The sequence below is a fragment of the Cyanistes caeruleus genome, chromosome 1 (genome assembly GCF_971803275.1).
Source record: "Cyanistes caeruleus chromosome 1, bCyaCae1.hap1.1, whole genome shotgun sequence".
Taxonomy (NCBI): Eukaryota; Metazoa; Chordata; class Aves; order Passeriformes; family Paridae; genus Cyanistes; species Cyanistes caeruleus.
Window position 1 is genome coordinate 44,028,102 of NC_141701.1, and position 21,435 is coordinate 44,049,536.

At 37.5% G+C, this 21,435-nt stretch overlaps 3 protein-coding genes across 6 annotated transcripts in view; 1 reads left to right on the forward strand and 2 right to left on the reverse strand.

Annotated features, from left to right (window-relative positions):
- The window catches only part of B4GALT6 (beta-1,4-galactosyltransferase 6), a 45,611-nt gene extending 30,839 nt beyond the window's left edge, over positions 1-14,772 (forward strand). Inside the window, exon 9 of one of the 4 annotated variants that reach the window (XM_086889535.1) lies at positions 14,090-14,772. In XM_086889535.1, the coding sequence (XP_086745661.1) occupies positions 14,090-14,120 (31 nt within the window). In that variant the 3' untranslated portion in view covers positions 14,121-14,772. Of the gene's footprint in view, positions 1-2,115; positions 2,454-11,413; positions 11,514-14,089 lie in introns of those variants that run through there. The other 3 variants (XM_086889551.1, XM_086889525.1, XM_086889546.1) reach the window with 3 other exon arrangements.
- LOC111924905 (transthyretin-like) lies at positions 877-7,386 on the reverse strand. The gene is made up of 4 exons (XM_023921204.2): positions 7,243-7,386; positions 5,395-5,525; positions 2,924-3,059; positions 877-1,190 (listed from the first exon to the last, which is right to left on the reverse strand). Exons 1-4 carry the CDS (start codon positions 7,309-7,311, stop codon positions 1,083-1,085), a joined length of 444 nt encoding a protein of 147 aa, XP_023776972.2. The 5' UTR covers positions 7,312-7,386; the 3' UTR covers positions 877-1,082.
- LOC111924904 (transthyretin) lies at positions 9,289-16,998 on the reverse strand. The gene is made up of 4 exons (XM_023921203.2): positions 16,880-16,998; positions 15,973-16,112; positions 11,472-11,607; positions 9,289-9,574 (listed from the first exon to the last, which is right to left on the reverse strand). Exons 1-4 carry the CDS (start codon positions 16,946-16,948, stop codon positions 9,467-9,469), a joined length of 453 nt encoding a protein of 150 aa, XP_023776971.1. The 5' UTR covers positions 16,949-16,998; the 3' UTR covers positions 9,289-9,466.
- Between the last annotated feature and the right edge of the window lie 4,437 nt (positions 16,999-21,435).

Here is a 21,435-nt window from a genome sequence, read left to right on the forward strand (position 1 = left end):
AAGGGCGTTTTCCCTTTCTTTGTATTTATAGGCTTTCAGCTTTTGGTTTTATTAGGCTAAGTGACTCAACCTTTTTGCATACTTTTCCAGTACAGGGTAGCTATTCTGTTGAATCTCCTAATGGTTTTTCCCTATATAGGGATTACTAGAATGGCAACAGAAGGATTCATCCAAATTTCTCCTGGCATTAAATATGAAATTCATTTTCTCAGGATTCATCAGTTATCCTTATTTTTAATTGCATTTTACCACTATTACGAAAGTGTCTGATGGTTTGAGGTATGCAAGTAATTCTGGAGAGTGCTTCAACTGGGGACAATATATGCAGAATTTTCTGCAAATACATGAATGAGCTTCTTCAGGCATGTTTGAGCGATATACTTTTCTGAAACACAGACTTCTGGTCTGTCCTTGAAAATGTCACCAGTTATGATATATTGGAAAACAGGAAAGAAGGCATTTTAAGTATGTGTAGCCTGCTTAACATCTTTAAATGCTGTTCTACCACACTGTCACCTTTTCCTGCTTTCACTTCTATGTCTCCAAAATCAGAATTGAGAGGTGAGTTTATCTGATAATTGTGTGGGGCCCTGAGGAAGTTAATCCCATGTGACTTCATCTGTTGTGAGCTTCATTAATAAAACATAGGAGATGGTAGTGGTGGATTGTATTTTCTGTCTGCTTACTTTTCATGAGATGCCTTTCACAGATGTGTTTTGTTCAACTCCTTTGCAAGAAAAAATTTAGTTTAAAAGCTTCATGAAAGACCGCGGTTTATTCTCAGAGTCCCCATAATGGAATTTCAATAAATTTTCTCATGTTAATGTGTTTTTTTCAAATACTAAACTTCTACTCTGAAGGGCAATACTGGCAATATGGAAATGCAGAATACTTTTATTTAGAAGAGAATTTGGAAACAAAGTCAATACACTTTCTTCCTAAGGTAAACAAAGTGAATAAAAAACTTACTGTTGGTGATTTACTATGAAATCTAAAGCTGTTGATACAGTCAGATACCAAGTTCTTATCATTTCTGCAACTTTTAATTTACACAACTGAATTTTCATGCTTAATGTCAGCTTCTAATCCACTGGGTCACTAACTACTGCTGTAGTTGTGTAAGAGAAGGGACTAAGGACAACAACAATCTTGTAATGCCGAGTACCAGCATCATTAGCTGTGAACACCACCTGGAAAAAGAAAAAAACAAATGCGAGACAAAATGAGAAGTGATCTCCAGATAAAAGCCTAGATAGAACCACTGTGATCATTGTATGCAACTTCACATGAAACTTCAGAATATTCTCACTCTGAACTGTGACTGCCTGTAACACACAGTTTTTCCACTGGTTAAATATCCTTTGTTAAAAGTATAAATATCACTATTTAAGAATTTATTTATTATTCAAATTGGCATTTCCTTGTTGGTAGCCATAAATAGCAACAAGATTTTTTTTTCTTTCCTTATTGCTTCCTTATGAAGGCTTACTATGAACCCCATTGATGTTCTTTGTTAAAAACCAAACCAAACAAACAAAAAGAAAACACCAAAAAACCAAAACCAGCTAGCCCATTTGGCCTTTCTTTCAAGTGCTGGAGTGCTTTTGTTGCTCTTAACTTGTTCTGTACTTCAAGGAACAGAATTAAACAGTGCTACACTAGCTGTCATTAGGCCAGAGTATAAAACAATGAGTTTCTTTAGTTCTGCTTTAAAATCTAGTAGTTAGAGAAGTTGGCCACAGTATGATAATAACCTTACATAGGAACGATTTACCACAGCCCCATTAACATCTCCCTGACCAGCACATCCTGTCCTTTGATTTCTCACTCCACATAATACATTATTTTGTGTTGTGAGATGAGATGTGTCGGCTTTTAAAACAGACAGTTTAATAGCTTTCCATGATGCACAGCTTCATGTGCTCCTTTCAATATTAATAAAAAAGATGCATATGAAACAATCTGAACTGAGCAAAATATGTTCCCTAGTGAGGCTTATTTTTAAGAAAGAAGGCTCTTGCACTGTAGATTAAATGAATTTCCAGTCAACCATTATCTTGATATACAATCAATTTACTTGCATGCTTTAAATCTTTCATCTTCCCTTTTTTTTAGAGTTCCCACAGAAGGCAAGACTATCCAGACTATCCTATTGTCTAGTACAAGAATGTCATCTTCCATTTGCTTCAGGAAGACAGAAAATTTAATCCAGGTGTTTGCCACCTTTTCTCCACAGAGATAAGGAATAGCTGAGCAGATGTGTCACAGTCTAACAAATATAGAACTGCTGCTACTGAAAAGTCATAGGGAAGCACTAAGGCTGTTGAGGGGATGGAGACAGTCCCCAAGGAGTCCCAAATCTTTCATCAGGCCTCACTTGGTACCTGTTTTGGAACACCTTCCTCTAACCAGTTTATTTTTTCTGTGCAAATAAAGAGGCATATTGTACCTTTTTTTTTTTTTTTTCTCTTTTAAAATGGGGCTCCAAGCATCCAGAACATAATACGTAATTTTGTTGTCTTTAAAAATCTAAATATGAACTTTGTCTGTAGCCATACAAATATCTGCTCTGAAAGGCAGATAAATGCTTTTTCCAGGGGACTTCACAGAGTACTCCATTTATTTTCCCTCAAACGCTTTGAATAATCACAAAACCAATCATGGGCTTAAGCAGAGGTAGAAGGATGGAAAACCTCTTCATAAATATCACATCTAGGAGCTTTGAGACTTATGGGGGAACTAGTAACTAGGTTCTGTCATGACTATGTTGCTACAAAGCTTTGAGACTGTGGATTTAAAGTGTTAATGTGAAAATACTTTAAAGTGAAAAGAAAGTTCAACATATGCAGTTAGTAACTGAAGTTACACATATTAAATATCTTTATTCTTTGAAACTGAAATAGAGGAAAAAAGGAATACTCACATCAGCATGGTTGTGGAAGGGATTCAAGCCCATACTCTTCCAGTAAGAGGCTGTATCAAGCTCAAGCTTGTATAACCCTGCTACAAATTGTTCTCTAGTTGTAAGCTCTGGGAGGCCTCCTTTTTCATTGGTTTGTCTGTGTAATGGTAGAAGAACACACTTTTATAGTTTGGTTAAAAGCCTGAGAAAGATGCAGCTTTTAGCAATTGAACTTGAGTGATGTGTGGCTTAAGTAATAGGATGAATACTTCTATTGATCTGGAATGGCTTATATCCATCTGTATTATGGATACCTCAGAGCTTATCTTGGCATTTGCTACTTCCACAGTGACCACAGCAGATGGCTGCCTGCCATCTCACTTACTCTGCATGGTTTGGGGGTGAGCCAAAAACTGGCATTATTGTTCATAGGCTCTTGGCAGACTCCTGGAATTAATTAAATGAACCCACTCAGAGGGAAAACTTCACTGCTGTAAGCAATGTGGAAGCTCTATGATGCACTCACTGTGCTACTAAGTAGGGTAAACTGTCCTGTTTTTTCCATGGTTCTCTTTCCTATTTAAATGTATTGAGTTGTTTCATCAGTATAAATATTGTTTACAGTTGGCTATTAGAAATTTGAGATCTGCTATTTAAAATGACCATAGGTCAGCTAGCAGTGTAGCCTCATAGAGTTCCTTGTGGTTTGTATGGCCTCAACAAACAGGCAGTTTTGTTTGATTTGAAGATACTATCAGTGTTACATAAAGCCCTAGTACTGATTTGAAACCATACATCTTTGAACACCAGCCCATTTAGGGGTCCAGAAGCAATATTGAATGCTGTCTTCCAGATATGTCCCTTTTTTGAAACACCTTTTTGTAAAATTAACTTTATAAATAATAATAAAAATAATTGTAATAAAAATAACTTTTTATTAGGTAGGTTATCCACAAATAGCAGGGCTGCCAGTAATAACTGATCACTTTTCTAATAAGTTTTTTCAGATAATACCAAATGCATCTTTGATTGGGAACATTTGTTACGGGACCTCTTGTTAGCATTCAATTATTTACAAATAATTATCAAGGTGGGAGAGGTTGATTTAGTATTAGCAATACTTTTGCTTCCCTTATTCTGAAGTTATTTTGCTCCTTGTTTCAAATGTTAAATGTGTTTTTAAGACTTCAGTCGACATCCAGCTGTTATGAGTATCTTTATATAGAGTCTCTAAGCTCAGAAATGAAGATAAGTGAACTGAACACTCTTACTGGAAAGTTTCACACATTTACAGTGTGTGATAATAGAATAGTGATGGGATATGTGTGGAATTGTCACTTGAGGGTGTGAGTCAATTTAAGTAGGACAACATGAGTAGATTGTTTTCCCCACTGTACTGAACTGTAGTGTGCCCTTCACTGTACCTACATTTTTCAAGGACACATGAGAGGAGCGTTGCTTGTGCCAGCCCACTGCTCTGTGACACCAAAGATCCATATGAACAGCTTCTACTGGAATTTCTAGAAATGCATCTGAGTCTGGAAATTCACTGTTGAATTTCATGGGCTATGCCAGACCCTTGAGAGCCCTATTTTTTTAAGGTGGAATAGAGTGTTATCATACCTGGAAAGGTCTCAGGTGAGACTTTGCAGCTATCATGAGCAGCTAAGTGTGGAAGTGGAATATTGCTTGGTGAATAAAGAATGCTCATTCTGTGTATCCCCTAAGAATTTTTCCAATTTAATTTCAGACTATAAGTAAAAATTTCTTTTTATTCTTTTTTTGGTGTGTTAATACATACTAAAATAGAGGGCAATTAAAAAAAATCATCTGCATTTTTAAATTCTACAATTATGTTTTTTAAAAGACATGGCAGAATTTATATATCTGGAGATTCTTTTCTGTTATTTGAGGTGTTATTGCTTCTCTGTGGGAGAGAAGGTGAGAAAGATTTATCCCCAAATTTTCTCCTTTTGGCTAAGTCATTTATCTTGAAGTAAAGAAGGCTATCAAATACAATATGGTATATGTTCAAAACAGTTTCTTTTTAAAACTGTGGTGTTGTAAGAAATGAAAATCCATTTAGAAAGATGGAAAATGGCCAGTAAGTGCTGGGTTCTCAACCAAAGTCTTGGTTTCAAAATGTAAGAGTCTGACTCTTCTGGTAACAATGCAACAGTTCATCGGTGGGTACTTAAAAGTAATATAGACCTTTGCAATGAAATTAAAGAGAAGGGATGACTGAATTAAAGGATAGCTGAAAACACTTTCTTGTGTTCATAGGAATTATAAGGCATTATAAAACCATTTTGGTAGTTTAAACTGTAGTACATTTAAAAGACAATCTGCAGCAAGTTAATTCAATTGTATGTTATCTTTCCTCTGAGCAAAACAGACATCTCACTTTAGAGAATGTGGAACTGGTCTTTGAACTATTTGGCCTCTTCCTATTGCCTTTCCCATCTTTCACTCATTAGTTTAGTGTGGCTTACTTTGAATTTAACAGCTCCCAAGATCCATCTGCAGCTTCTTTATATAATTTAACTGGAACATTTGGAGCTGGACTTCCTCGGACTGAATCCACAACTTTTACAGAAAGAGGATGCTTGGCATCAGGAGGGTCCTGCAATAGGAAGAGAGAATTTTTATGTTTCAAGAAGGATAGGTGACGGTGCATCATAAAACAGTAAGGAATACTATTATTCAGATGTACAGTAGAGACCATATTTTCCACAAGATTTCTGTGTGCTGAGGAAACATAATCTGAAGCTTTCTGGGGGCTGGATATGGTGGAGCCTGGAAGCAAGATTTCAGGAGCTGCTGGGCATGTAGCTATGCACACCAGGGAGGCACTGCAGCTGTGAGACCACATCTCTATTTTTTTTTTTTTTGGCATGGCTTAGTTACAATCATCTCCAGCATGAAGTTGTAACTTCATTGTTGTCAAATTGTGGCCTCAACAGGAAATAATTACATCCTCAAAGGTAGTAGGAATGTTTAAAAATCTGCCAACTCTTCCCCGGTATTTTGGACTGGCAATTTGAGCACAACTTTCTGGATTTGAGAGCCTCTGATACCTTGTTGCCATAGAGTTATCTCTGTTGCCACAGAGTTACAGTTCTGCTGTAAACGCGTTAAGCACCACATGCAGACTCTCTCCTAACTGCATGTTGAATCAGATTTGTCAACCCTGGCAGCTACACAAGGACAGGAGAGAAAATCCTGCCTTCAAATGCAGCATGGCTATAGTTCCATCCCAACATATTCATCACAAGTAGTGGTTATGGCCTGATGTTTTACCTTTTCAAAAATAGAGGTGAATCAAGGCTTTGAGCTTACCCAATTCTGCAGATGAAGAGTGAGAAAATAGAGCTTTGTAGAAGGTGCTAAACAGGGATGATCTCAAAATAGCAGTTGCTGATATCCATTTAATCATTGTAAAACGAATTGTGATATAGATGGTTAAAAATCAAGAGCCCTCTCTTTCATTCCCTCTTACAGTCTGGGATGTCTCATGGGCCAGGAACCCTGTCTAGCACCATACCAATATATCAGCATCAATCTATCCTGCCTGTATGCCCAGATTCCTCACGCTCCCTTTCTGGAATGCAGGGGCTCCTCACTGGTGTTTCTTGTGAGACCTCAGCAAGAAGGGCTGCACTGCCATCACTGATTTTCCTGACTTTTACACCCTGGGAGTTCAAGGAAAGCCTAATTCCTCAATAACGTTTATCAGGTATCATTTTCCCAAAGATCCCAGTTGAGAGGAAAAATGAGTAGTTGAGGAGAGAGAGACAAGGCTGTTGTAGGAGAATTTCAGGCTGAAGCATCTGAGTCTTTAGCTTGCTTTCCTGGGATAAATGAGCCCTCTGGAAGAAGAATCCTGACTTCAGCTCTGTTCTTTACTTACATGGGATTAAGCTGTAGTGGGTTGTGCAGTAAGGCAGAAGTCTAAAGAAGGCCTTTCTCTAGCATGGATTTTGCAACAGGAGATGAAATTCCTCGTGACACAGCTTGTTCATTATGTTATGAATGCTCAAGGGTTTTTGTCTAGTGAGTATGATAGTTTTCCCTTTCTTGTTTTACGTTGCTTTTCATATTATTACTATGTCTATTTACAAGTGCTACTCCTCTACCAATAAAGTCCTCTCACTAATCACTAGGGAAGGAGAAAGAAGGACCAGAAAAGAGCAGCCCCAGAGAACTACAGTCAGTACATACTGTAAAATCAAAATAATAGTAATAAAAAAATGTTTGGTTTTTTTTTCTTACATTAATTAAAAAATAATAAAAATATTTGGATTACATCAGTAGAAGGACTTCAGTCCTGAGACACTTACCAATGGTGCAGCTTCGGAGCAAAGTGCCAGGCCAGCTAAGAAAACCACAAATACAGAATGAAAAGCCATTTTGCCTACCACTAGGAAGTTTCTGTCAGCAAGCAGAAACAGGTGGGAGCTGTGATTTTTATATCAAGGCCTCTCAAATGCTCTCAAAGCTACTTATCAGAAAACCCCTATGACTTTCAACACGTAGATTCATACTATTTACTCTGTAAATAATGAGAAAATAAGTAACCCATACAAACATGAACCTTGTTTGTGAAAATAAGTCTTTAATACCCTTGTCTGTGGAAACACTGTGAACATGGCCTAGTTCAACTACTGTGCCAATTTTCTTGGAAGAAATATCTATTCTTTTTTATTTTTCTTTTTTATTTTTTAATTGAGGAATAATGCTGTATTGACCTCATAACTGAGAGAAATACAAATTTTATGTCAACTCAGCAATTTCAGTGAGAAATTCTCTGTGGTTATGGCTGGATTTAATTGAGTCACCCATGCTTATACATTAAAAGATTCCTCTCTGTGTCACTCTCCTCCCCACCTCTATTAAAAGGTAGGTGGATAATCTGTGGGCTATTTTGTTATCTTACATATTCCCTAGGAAGAAAACAATTCAACACACCAACTTCTGAAGCACATTTAAACAGTATTTTAAGTTGTATCACTTCTCTCTTAGATTCAGTACCAGCTCAGGACTTTCCCTGTATACCTGCAAGTCAACTCCTACCAGAAGCATCTGGTTCAACTGAGGGAAATATTGCTTCTTGAAATTAAACTTTTTCTAATCTTGGCTTAAACACTCTTTAGTTAGGTTTATGCTCTCTATCAAATGGATGGCTACCAGCAGAGTAGTTTTTTTCTGCTTGTTTTGTTTTTGTGCAGAGTATATCTATACGAGTAAATTTATTTCCTATTTTGAGGGCTTAACACACTTCAAACGAAACCTTTCAAGCTCCAGGGATAGCAGGATCCCATGGAATCTCCATACTTCATGGTGGGTGCTGTTTTGAAACTGTTTGCACTGCTTACAAGAGTTGTGTAACTATGGTAGCATCTAGAAATCCGTGAAAAAGTAATCAGTGAAATGTTAAAGGCAGTCTTTTGTAACTTGTGAATTCACTTGCTATGCCGTCATCCCAGCAGGCTCTGGGTATGAACTCCAAGGTCAGCTGCAAATGAGTGCTAAAGGCTTCTGGCTGGCACCACTTCAGTTTCTTTCTCTGTAATTTACGTAATCCAGTTAAAACCCCAGTCCTCTGCTTCAGGATATTTTAAATACAATAGGCCATTGGTTTACAGCAATCACTGCTAAAGCCCTCAAAGTCAGTTTATCAGCAATTTTATTTGAATCACAGTCACTCCACAGCTTACTTTTTCCTATTTCTAAAAATACGAAGAGAGTATTAAGATGCTGCTTCTCTTTATGGACTTCTTTTTAATGATGGCTACAGATTTGACTTATTAGGGATTTCACTGGAATGCACCTGTAAAAGATAGCCACCTGTGTGATGTCAAATAATTACTTTAATATCAAAGATGTTAAAAAAGTGCTAACTGAAATGACTTCAGTGCTTTCTAGATTGATTGAGCAGGCAACTTTCCTCTTGAAACATCAATGTATTGATGTTTACCTGAAGTTTTAATTAAATCTAGCCAGATTTTAACTCTTTCATCTCTCTGGAAATACTTATTTCAATGGTTTCTGCAGTTTGTTCTGCTGCTGGATATTCAGAATTTTACCTATTCACCCTTTGAGCTGGTTGACAGTGGGACCATATTTTCTGTGTGTAAACTTGGAGTAGCACAGATGACTTTCTTATTTTGAGTACATTTATTTGGTATTTTTTTTTACAGTAACACAACTATGTGAATTTCCTGTTTTGAGCCAATGTATTTGGTGAGATTTCTTTAAGGTAGTGGTAGGAAGATAACAAAACTAAATCAAGTGTCATCCCATGCATGTTTTTCAGATGTCCTTTGCACTTCGATGCAAATCATAATACTTTAGGAAACAATAAAATGTCACTAATTGAGTCAAAATTGTTTTAAAGAAGTAATATTTTATTGACTTGTCTGAAGTTTGCCAGGTTACAAAATGGAAAAAAAACAACAACAACTAATGTAGCAAAAAAGTTATGCTTTAGCAGTAGGAAAAACCTTCCTCCTAAAAGCCTATGATAGTTCTATTGGAGGAAAGTGTGAAAAAGACAGTACAGGTTTATTCCTGGGGATCAGTGACAACAGCAGTGGTTGAGTAGGAGAAAGGGCTGAGGAGAGCGGCGATGGTGTAGTGGCGGTGACCAGAATCATTAGCAGTGAACACCACCTGGAAAAGAGAAAACCTGTGGTCATGATGAGCAGCAAACAGCCAAAGCTACCTTATTAAAAACCAAGCAGCAACCCCTCACATCATCTGCAGAGCACTTGGCTAGTTCTGTTCAATGCTTTTACCCTTCTGAAGGGTAATGCTTCCTCTACTTTATGACTGCCTGTGAGGGACTGAGGTATTTGTGAGATTTGGACCGAGTTCCACTAAGAGCTGCAGCGAAGCTGGATGGAAATACCCACATCTGAGCCAGGCAAACTGCCCTGTGATGTGGAATAGGAGGGTGAGGGGGAGGTATCTCAAATGACCAGTAAGAAAGACAGGGATGAAATTCCACCCAGGGAATTTAAATACAACCCCTGTGTGACGTGTCCAAAAAAGGCAGGCAGTTGGAGCCCAAAGCTATTTTCTGTACTTCAGTGCCCCCTCCTGTTTTTAACACCACTGGTGATGGGTCAGTTTTTGCATTAAGAACTGAGTGGCTAGACTTGCCAGAACAAGGAGACACTCTTGCCCTAAGACAGTTCAAATCTCCTCCTCTCCAAATCAGTCCAATGGGACTTAGGACACCCAATTGCCAGGAAAGTATTGTCACCTGGGTTAAATTCCAGATTTCTTTAGCCTACTGTTTGATTTATTTTCTAAACCATGATGTACTTTCTATAAGTGGACTAGAGTTGTCTTCTAAGACCAAAGTCTGAGCTGCTGGGACATGAGGACTGTAGGCTTCAGTTACCTTGTACACAGTCAGTGACTGAATTTTACCCACTTCCCAGGCTAGCTTGTTCACCTGTAGGCTTGTTATGTCAAGGGGAAGCTTCTTCAGCCTAGATGAAACAATCTTAGTCAGGCTCTTTTAAACATCTTCTGAGCTGTAGCCCTTTCCACTTTCAGACATCCAAATGGTTAGGGGAATACTTTTGAGGTTTTTTTTTTTCACCTAAATCACCCAAGCTGCACCTCAGACTTTTATGGAGCTGGGACTCAGTCATTTGTTTCAGTCTTCCACAGAGCTCCATGAACTTATGGTTTGAAATGTTCTACAAAGTATTGTAGAAAGCTACTATCATTAGCTTTTCCAGACTACTTAAATTGGGGAAACTTAAGTTTAATGACAGATTAAGCCTGAAATTAAACAGATTTTTGGGTGTGCTAAGTAAATGTAGTAGGATAGAGCACACAATAAATCAGTGTAGAACTGAAAGCAAAGGGAGAGACAAGACATTATCATATTGCTGGCCTGCTTGGGAAATTCGAATATCAATGAAATAGTCAACTTTTCCTTTCCCACTATAATTATTTCTTTACTTTTTTATACCTTTTTTTAAAATTTTTTTTTTAATTACACATTTTGGTACTGAACATCATTTAAAAAAAGGCACACCAGAAAGAATAGGTTTTTTTCCTGTAATTACATGTCATATTAGAATTCATGAATTTTAATTAGGGATTTTCATGTGACTGATATGGGGGAAATACCTCTGATTTAAGTTTATTTCCGATAAAATTAAGGTTTCCTAATCTCTCCATTCCTTCAGCATCAGTAGAAGCAGCCTCTTTTTCTTGGTACAGTTTTTTTCCTTGTTTGTTTTTATACACACTGTCAAATTTTGACTAATGTAGCTCTTTTCAAGCAAGATTCCCTACTGGTATGAGAGGGTGAACGGGCACAGCTACACTCTGGAAGAGCTGTGTCAGCATTTGCAGGGAAGCTGTCTCCTTCCTGTGGCTTAGCTGGATGTTTACTGCATTTATTTGTCCAGTGCTGTGTGGCAGTAAACCACTTCCCTGAGTGATGCTGCTCCTTCATTATTAAAGGGCTGTGTTTGCTCTTTCCAGCTGATGCCACTACACAGGCAGTGCATACTCGTTATTGAGGACATTTGCCACTACTTACATCAGCGTATTCGTGGAATGCAGAAAGCCCGAGCGCCTTCCAGTAAGAGCTGGTTTCAAACTTCACCATGTATTTTCCCTCTACAAACTGCTCTTCTGTTGTGAGCTCATGAACCTCCCCATACTCTGTGGTTTTCCTGTAATGATTAAATAGCCATATAAATATTTTATACTGCCATTTAGACACTAAACAGAAGCAGTCAGTGTGGAATATTAAATAGCAGAGGTGCCAAATTCTACATTGATCGAGTTTTTAATGATTCCTTCCCTCTGTGTATGTTTCCATACATTGCAGAGTCTGGCCTTGCTACCAACTCACCCATATACATCACAAATCAAGGCTGGCTGGTTTAAGGTCCCTCTTATAGTATCGTGTTTAACTTGTACCAAAAGTCCTCTGCAAACAAAGGTTACTGTCTTAGGAGAAGGACTGTCATGATGAAAGGCAAGATGACAAATCTCAAAATGAAACTAAGGAGAGAAGAGAAATTTTATTGGAAAATTATTTTGTTCTCTTGTTATTAGCACCGAGGCTCTGGAGTTTATTCCTTTGCACTGATGTGATTTTATGTGACCCTGAGTGGTAATGTCTTGGAAAAGCAATTTAGCATCACAAGATTTTAATACTTTGAATTACAATGCCTTGGTCAAAGAACAGGGGCCTCTTCCACTGGGTACCGTATAAATGAGCAATAGGAATTCCCAGCTCAGAGCTTATGTGCTCAGCTCATAGCAAAAAACTGTAGATGAAGAAACAGCAAGAAGGAAGTATAGCTGTCACTGCACCCTATTTGTTTGCAAAGGAGGCTTTTCAAGCTTTGTATGACAGCTGTTTAAATATTTACGTACTTAGTTCCTAAAGCACATTTATCTCTTTTCCCTCCTTTCACTTAGTTTTTGATTTTTTAGCCTTTTGTGTTTGTTTATTTTTGTTTGTATATTTTTCTGCTGAAAATATTTATTTGATATTTATAGCACTTCATAAACATATGAAGTGTAGTTGAAGGAATAATGAAGAAAGCCTTGACTGGAAGAACTAATGGAACTGTCCTGTCTTATAACAAGAAGTAACTGCCAAGGCAGAAAACAAACTTGAGGAGGAGGAGAGGAAGTGGAGAAAGCAGTGGCATGCTGCTTATCTGGGACAGAATCAACTGTGCTATTGGGCTTTACTTTCCCAGTCTCTTTCTCCTTCACATTATTTGTAATCTTTGGTTAATGGTGGCAAATAAAAAAGACTGAATGACAAAGCTTTGCTTAAGTTAAGAGATAACAGGATTGAAAATCCCATGCAAATTTTCATTTTTCTTATTTGCTAAGACTGACAAAATCTCATTGGTCCAATACAACTGTAATCAACTGTATCCAGGGCAGACCAAACCTGCAGAGAATCAAAGTCCTATTTGAAACAAGTATCCCAGTCAGTTTGTAAAGTGTATGCATCTGTTTTCTTTTAGTTTAATTAGTAATTCCTGGTTTAATCTATATTGCTTTAATAAAAGAAGAAAGAATTCCTTTGTGAGTGTTCTTGAAGCTGTGAAACAGAATTACTGAGATCCTACAGAAGAGGTTAGCAATCCATGTACTTCTGCTTATAATCTGCACAGTCTAGACACAAAGCAATTAAAAGGAAAAAATGGTGTCTGCCTTAAAATCTTTGTTCAGACAAACAAATTAGTTTTAGTTTGTGGAAAATGTGAATGGAGCTGGAATGGTGCTTTCCCTAGGGGGTTAACCATCCAGAACAGCCATGAAACTGGAAACAAGAGCTCACTTGAAAAGGCATGCCCACTACCAGAAGTTAATGGCACTTTCTGTATTTTAGTTATTAAGTGGTAGCCATTCAATGCAACTGGTCTCACAAGGAAACCCTTCAGCATTACTGCTGCACAGACAGCCAACAGGACAGTGTGTGATTCAGAGCCTGGAGGGGATTAGCACAAGGCAGAGGATGCTCAGCATGCAGCACTGGTAGCAAAACTCTGTGATTGCTTCTGAACAGCACTTGTATTTCTGTCTGAGCCAGGATCTAAATGTAATGTGGATGTTACATTGGATCTGGATGTGGACTGCCAGCATCTGCTGTAAGATGGACAGTTAAGACAAAAAGCTGTGCTTTTCCAGTAAAGTTACTACAGTGCCAGCTCATACTGCAATCCTGATCCTCTTTTTTACTATCTGGGCCTTAGTTTTATATTGTGGCCAGGTTAAATCTGCACTGTCTGTACAATGATGTTTATGAACTCTTAGGACACATACTGCATTGAGATAAACTAGGCTTTCAGATGCAGACTGATGAGGAAGTATCTCAGGAACACAAGCTCTTATTTTAGAGTTAAAAAAAAAAAAAAAAGGAGAGTTGGGGAACCATTTCAAATGCACAGAAATATTTTCTTTCATGACTGATGACCTAAGTCACATGAAAACTGTGTTCAGTGACTGCAACTCTTGCACCACATGATAAGACCTAGATTTCCAAAAACTTTTGAGTAGCAAGAAGGTCAAAGCTAGTCATGGGAGGAGCTCCAATAGAAAGTAAAAGCGAGAAAACAAAATGGTAAAAACATAACTACAACAGACATTTGTACAAAATGTAATTTTCTCCTATGTATCTTCTAGGCACTGTAACTTCAAAATATTATTCACCTGAGGAGTATTTACAGACTGTGTACCTGGACTTCAATTATATTTTCAGCTGTTTTAACACAGGCGGACTCTGGTATCCCCAAAATAATAAAATTGTAATCGCATATGAAAACTTGGTTCAGACAACTGTCATCACCTAAAGTCAATGGTATCACTCAAAGCAGCCTTGGTTATGATGCAAGCAAAGGAAAAGGTCAAAGTCTACCTGCAGTAAAAGTTGTGATTTAATGTTCCTTCACTGCCATCCCCCAGCAAAATGGTTCTCACTTGCCTAGGGTTAATCTTCTCAATTTATATTTAAGAAGAAGTGATTAGATTTTCTTGAGTGTACTACCCTAAAGCATCAACAGAAGTTGCCAAAGAACTACAGCATTTGTCTCCATGGGTTTGTTGAGAGCAGTGGTGCAAACTAACAACTGTTATTCCCCAGAAGTGAGGGCATTTAGTAATGACATTACATTTAACTTATTCTTCTGTAAATTGTATTTTGCATTAAATGTTAAACAGCACTTGATGAAACATTTGAAATAATTTGGTTTCTGAATAATGAAAGGATTGGTCACTAGGGATAAGATGTTATTCCTGTTTATGCTTTCCTTGAAAAAAATGTGTCATTTTTCATGGAATTTCGCTGTTCATTAAAATATATAAATCCATTTTAGGAGTCATTTATTCCTAAGTTAACACTCAGCATTTGGGAGTGGAGTTGTTTGTTTTTCTTTTAATCTTGTAAACTTTCTTGGTACTTTTCAATGGGGAAAAGTGTATTTTGTTTTTAATTATATAAAAAGAAACCATTTAGATGGAGAGAAAGTTATCTCTCCTAATAGTCTTCTTCTCTGTTTTTTTTTTTTCCTGCTCTTCTTGTGTAAATCAAGCTATAAAAAAATCCTAGTAAAAGAAAATAAAATGTATAGTTGGATATACATTATATATATATATTAATATATATAATGTATATATTATACATATAATGGACTCCTGTCCATTTTTGTGCTTATCATTCTGTGCTTAGTACTCTGTGCTTGTACTCTCTGCTACTACTGGAGACCTCTTGAGTTATTTAAAAATCTGATTCAACAAATTGTTGCAATGAAAGTTAAATGTCTGAGTACCTCAGCTATTTGGATTTTAGTAAACTGTGTTCTTCTGTTACTCATACACCTGTCACAGACTGAAGATATCATTGTCTGACCCTCTGTAATGTGCTAAGGTATTTGTAAGGATGCTAGGTATCTGTTGGTATCGGTCTGTCATTCTAGAAAAAGACATTCAGAGCTAGAAAAATTACCTCAAACAAATGCTGAAATTTTTCCTCTGGGTTGCATTATAATAGGACTCTTTAAAACTTTCTGGTCAAGGAGTTTCTTCCAACCAGCACATTTGGTACATGGCAAAAGATGAATAATGCACTTATTATTTGCATGTGTGCAGACAAAGCTTACAGAGAGGATTTTGTATGTGACTGCTGCAAATAAAGCTCTATAACCATTGCATACAAAGATAGGTTAGTCTGGATTACCTACAAAGTGCTGGTAAATAGGCTTTTTTTTTTTTTCTTCTTACTATAGAAAGGAAAGATAATACTGAAGCTAGGAGAAAAAAATAAGTACTAAAACTAGTTACTTATTAAGATAAGCATCTGAACATATTTTTGCAATTAACATTTCAGTCATGGATAAATTCCACTTAAATCTAATGGATTTTAGATCAGAATTCATATGCTGTGAACACTGATAGTGTGGCACATGTGTCAGTAAAAATATTTCTGTTTTGATCAGAGCTCCGTTCCATTAACTCCTCAATAGATCTCCCAAGGCACCTTGAAAATGGCTCCAGAAGACCACACAACTTACCCAACAGCAAAGTCCTGCCAGCTTCCATCTTCAGCCTGTTTAAAAACTTTAACAGTTACATCAGATGCAGGGCTTCCTCTGACTGCATCCAGCACTTTCACCATAAGAGGGCATTTGGAATCAACAGAGCCATGGGACACCTTGGGGAAAGGAGGAGAATTTGTATAGGAACTGTTCACCAAGCCTGCAAAAACCTTCTCCCAGTGAAAAGATGGATTCTAATTGCAGAATTACCATTCACTGAAAAGTAAATTCTCTGACAAATGCTATTCAAAACATCTATTTCTTAAGCAGAATATCTTAGAGCTTAATACTGATAACTTTTTTACACACACACAAATTGCTTGATCAATATTTAGAGTTGCTCTAAATGGCTCTAGGAAAATGATATAATGTTATACCTTTATAATGAGATCACAAATATGAAAACAGTAAATTCTTGTAAGTGCAGACAAAGTATGTTAACTAGGGAAACCAACAAAGAAATATATATGACAGCCTAAAGCTGAAATATCCCACTCTTAGGCTTCATTACATTATAAGGAATCATTAGTCATACCTCAAAAATATTTTTCAGTGCTTTAGAGAAGCACTTGTTTGGAAAAGCTGCCTCTTTATTGAGGATGCAGGATGAGTCATGAATAGATAGAAACAAAGGAACGAAAAGGTCCACACCACCTAGATCCCTGACCCTTCCATAATACCTTAAAATAGCTGGGTAAATGGCAAGAAAAGAAAAAAAAAGTTTTAATAATTCTGAAGATGTCACTATAAAAAAAAACCCAGAAATATCATTCTGGCAAAGCCCAATGGTTTCAGAATTTCATGGATGAGAAGGATGCTAGTCATCTAGAAAATCTAGATTATCATTCTTGTCATGATTGAGTTTGAATACAAAGAAACTCACCAGTGGTGCAGCTTCAGAGAAAAATACCAGTCCAGCTAAGAAAACAAAGAGCACAGACTGAAAGGCCATTCTGCTTGCTGTTAGTGAGCCTTGGTGCCAGCAGCCAGGAACTGAGGGGATTTGGGATTTTATAGCCAATCCAACAACAAAACAGGCTGCTTATTGGGTGCCCATATGACTCCAAAACTGCTGATTCTGATTATTTGCTTAGTAAATAGCCCAATCCTAGAGTCAGTCCATGAATAGCACTGCCATTGAAGTCAATGGAAGGACTGCAGGATCACTAGAGCAAAGAAAATAAGTAACGGACACAAACATGACCCTTGCCTGGGGAGATTACACTCATAGAAAGCCTTCCACAAAATAACACAAATGACCTTTTTTTTTTGCCCAGAAATCCAACCAATTCTAGGAGAACTTCTTCTTCTTGCCCTCAGGTTGTGCATGATAATGCCCCAATGCTTTCTCTGCACCTTCCCCATGTTTCTTCTCAGTATATCAAGTGCTTTCTGAGCATCAGATCCCACATACAGATGCAGACTCAGTGTTAAGGTGGTGGAGTTTGTTCCTTGTCTGGCTCAAGCAGTGATGGATTCCCAATAAGTCTCCCTGCTTGCTGGAAAGGAGCAATGTCTCTGTTTTGAGTGGGATCTGACAAAATCTCCCACCCACCAGAAGTTTCTAATGATTCATCTTGCCCAACCTTCAGGTAGACACTGAGGTCTCCTCTTAGTCACTAGTCTCAGAAAAGTCAAATGAGTCCAGAAGGAGCCAAGATAGCCAGAAAAGACTGGGAGCTTTTGTTATCATCTGGCTAAGGTTCTAGTTGCCAAAGCTTTATTACATTGGGAATGTTATTGTTACATTTGTACATTTGTACATTTGTAAGAGAACAAATGTACATTTTAGAGATTTTTCAGGGGTGAACTCAGCCCCAGCCTAAGCTGGGAGAAGTCATGTGGGGGACATGGCATGGTATAGCTGGTTTTGTTCCACTGCATCACATAAACTGTACATACTGTCAACTTGTGCTAGCTGAGAGATAAAGAAACTGCCTCATTTAGCAGTTCCTTTTCCCCATGTCGCAGACAACCCTGAGTCTATACTTTTTAGGAGGTAGCACTCATTTTTTTACAGATTTCACAGTATTATAACAAAAAGCAGTTTTCCCTCTTAACTTGAATAAGATTATGATGAAGGTCTTAGAAATCATGAATGGTATTCTCCAGAGACTTTCATGCCTTCAGGCTGCTTTATGCAGGTTTTCTCTCTAGGCAAAGTTGATTTTTGACAAAAAATCTATAATACAGTAGTCTCCTGCACTGGGATCAAAGTGCCCTTTGTCCTTACAGCAAAGCAGCCTGATACGTAGGTAACATTCTACACACATTTTTGCCTGCATGTAAAAGCCAGTGCAAGATGCCCAGCAGTAACAAACCATACTGCAATCCAATGCTTGTGGGTTGTATTCAGATCCTGGAAAGTTAATTGCTGCTCCTGGATCTGTGCAACAACATATTACTTCATTATTTTGTTCTCATTATTTGTGAATATTTCTCTGAAGCAATGAGCTTTGTATGTCTGGAAGAGAAATGATCTGCATTCTAGGGCAAGTAGGCTGTCCTGTGTTTTGCTGTCAGCTGTTCTGCAAGGAAGTAACGCCAAGGAGTTAATTGTATTGGCACTTGTCTGCATGAGAAATTGCCATCCTATGGGACAATTTCTTAAAAAATAGTGATTTTCTCCTAGGTTTTCCTGCAAAGTAGCAGTTTCTGAAAAATCAGGTCTACAGGGATAGTACATTTCGCCTGCCCATATTATTTTACTTCCCTCTTTTATAATATTGTCCTTTGGGCAGATGCTTCTTAGAGTGAATGACGAGCATGAAAAACTCTAACCCAAACATGATTTTTTTCCCTTGCCCTTCATTTACTGTTTTTTTCAATGCTCAACATCCCATACACAACCCAGACAGGGATTCTTTTGACTACTAGTAGGGATACCAGTTTGAACGGAAATTAGACTTTGTGTGTTTGTGAATCTCCATTCACACATTTTGCACACAACTAGATTATTTCTGTAAATTCTAAGATTCAGGTGGACTCAGTGAGAAGGTAAAATAAAAGTATCTACTGTATCTCTGATCATGAAGTATCTAAATTTATACAGAATTCTATTGAAATCCATGTAAACCTAATTTACAATTACTATAGCCTAGCGAAAGCAATGCTAGCTAGATCTTCCCCCTTCCAATGTCAGTCTCAACTTAGTACCACAATGTGGTAATATTTTCCATAAAATATATGTGAAAGCTCAGGGATTTGGAACAGCTGGCAGGAAAGGATGTTTCTCCCTTGGTAGAGAATCAAAACATGATTGTGGGAGGGAAAAGGAGAAAGAAGATGGGTAACTGCTGAGCATCCAGCAAATGTCAGCATTTTGACTGTTGTCTGTCTGTTGCTGTTAAACATTTTTAGTGCAATGGGATTCTGAAACTTATATACTGAATAACTTATCACAGACAAAAAATAAGGTGAAATGAAAAGGGGCTGAGCTCTGAGATGTAGCAGGATACATGGCACAGGAAAATGGTGCAACACAGAGCCTTAGATCAGAGCAGTAGCATAAATGCCCTTTTGTAAAAAAGAGTCAACAGAGTTACTGAAAACTCAACAGAAAGAGATATTTAGTAATCCTGGTGTGGAAGAAGCTGTAGGGTTACATAGCTAAAGCAGAGATAGTGGGAGGATATGTAGTGCAAGCATCTGGGATCTAGGGGGCTCATGAAACCCAGAAGGGGTGCTCACCCAGCATACAGGGTTATTAAGGTGCTGGAGAGGAGAACAGCCAAGAGTCCCTGGTGTGCCCAGTAACCTCAGCTTTATGGAAGCCAACAAGTGTGAGACCCCCAGTTATGGAAAAATTTAGATAATCTTCAAATATGTGAATGTTTTCAGGCTTATCTGAATTCCAAATCAATTGAAATTCATCTCTGAAGAATTAGGATTAATGCCTATTTCTTATGAAAGCGTGTTCCCTGCTTGGGAGCATTACAGTGTTCAGGTCAAGAGCAAATGTGTCTTGCTAATACTCTTGTTTATGTCAAGGATTTTTCCCACTATGCTACAGTATTTTTCTCTCTCTTCTATGTAGTCTCACACACTTAGGCTTGTTTTACATAGATAAGCTCCTTATTCTCTGCTGCATTCCCTTCTATTTGACTTTATTTAGAAAGCCAACTGCTTCTGCATAACAAAATGCTCAGACAGGCTGGAATACCTGACTTTGACCATAAAAACCTATAATCTTCTCCTGTGACATTGGAATGAAAGGGCCTGATAGATGGGTAAGCCATTCAGTAATCTGGATAGAATTCTCTAGTACTGTTTGAAGAATTAATGAATTCCTGGGCTCTGAAAAAATCCTTTCTATAATATAGGGACCTGAATGTAACACCTTTCTTCACTTCCCTGGAGTAACATTCCATAGGGACTTACAGAAAAAGACTTGAGATTTACTTCTCAAAGGAGTTCACCTGAATTTTCTAAGCTAGAGTCAAGAATTCTATGAGTTTTACTTCAGATAAGTCTTCCAGCTGAGTTGCTGTGGCAGAGCTCTGGCACTTAACTAGAGTGCTCAATGCAGTAACTGCTTGAAGCTGCCAAGAAATTTTTTGTTGCTTTCACTATTTGATAATTATATAACATTTCCCCTCTCTGCAAAGCCAGGGATAATGCTTTTCTAATTAATAAATGTGCTCAGGGAGGTTCATGTTTGAGCTTGAATTTCAATTTATAAAGAATGGTATTAAAAATTGTGGCATTTCAGGTATCCATGGTGTTTGCATGTTTATTAACCTTTTCAGTTTTCATTTTTACTGAGGAGTATGTCTGAATTTTGAGTTTTTATGGTCATTCTCAGATTTTCACAGGACTAATGCTACCTATTTATTTGGAAGTAAGAAAACATTACTGATATTATGCAGAAAAATAAGAAAAACATCCTTATTTTGTATCTTAAATCCAGTTAAGACAAAAGTGAGGAAGTGGATACGGTTAGCAAACAATTTTGAAGACAGATGGGTTGGGTTGGTCTTGAGGTATAAAATCACAGGGTTTTTTATCATTTCCAAGGTTTTGTCCAAGGAGCATCCTGGGACATAGCTCAAAGTCCAAAAAAAGAAACATATAAATAGATGATTCTTGGTTTAGGGCATTTGTAATGTATGAGTTCACCTGGCACCTGCTCATCTCAGCAGGCTCTGAAGCATTTAAATTCCAAGGTCACTGGGCACTGATCATTACTAATTCATTAGCTACCCCTATAGGTCTTGTGATCTCTCAAAAACAAACTGCTGTTATTCAACTTGAATATGTATTCATATCTACGTACTAATCTATCAGTCTAGACAGGTGATTGAAGAGGAAACCCTAATTCAGTTTATGCACAAAGCTAACTGAATATCCTTGTACCAGCCTTAATATTTCCTGTGTCTGAAAGATGCAAGAACTTGCCATGAGATCAATGTTTTTAAAGGTCAATCTATTTATAAGCAA

What these genes read in the sequence shown, in the direction of transcription:
- LOC111924905 (XM_023921204.2), bottom strand. Translation starts at nt 7,311, where the DNA reads ATGGCTTTTCATTCTGTATTTGTGGTTTTCTTAGCTGGCCTGGCACTT. An exon ending in TGGGAGCTGTTAAATTCAAA is followed by an intron (nt 3,060 to 5,394) that starts GTAAGCCACACT and finishes ACCATTACACAG; the next exon opens with ACAAACCAATGAAAAAGGAG. An exon ending in CCTTCCACAACCATGCTGAT is followed by an intron (nt 1,191 to 2,923) that starts GTGAGTATTCCT and finishes TTCTTTTTCCAG; the next exon opens with GTGGTGTTCACAGCTAATGA.
- LOC111924904 (XM_023921203.2), bottom strand. Translation starts at nt 16,948, where the DNA reads ATGGCCTTTCAGTCTGTGCTCTTTGTTTTCTTAGCTGGACTGGTATTT. An exon ending in TGGCAGGACTTTGCTGTTGG is followed by an intron (nt 11,608 to 15,972) that starts GTAAGTTGTGTG and finishes TAATCATTACAG; the next exon opens with GAAAACCACAGAGTATGGGG. An exon ending in CATTCCACGAATACGCTGAT is followed by an intron (nt 9,575 to 11,471) that starts GTAAGTAGTGGC and finishes TCTCTTTTCCAG; the next exon opens with GTGGTGTTCACTGCTAATGA.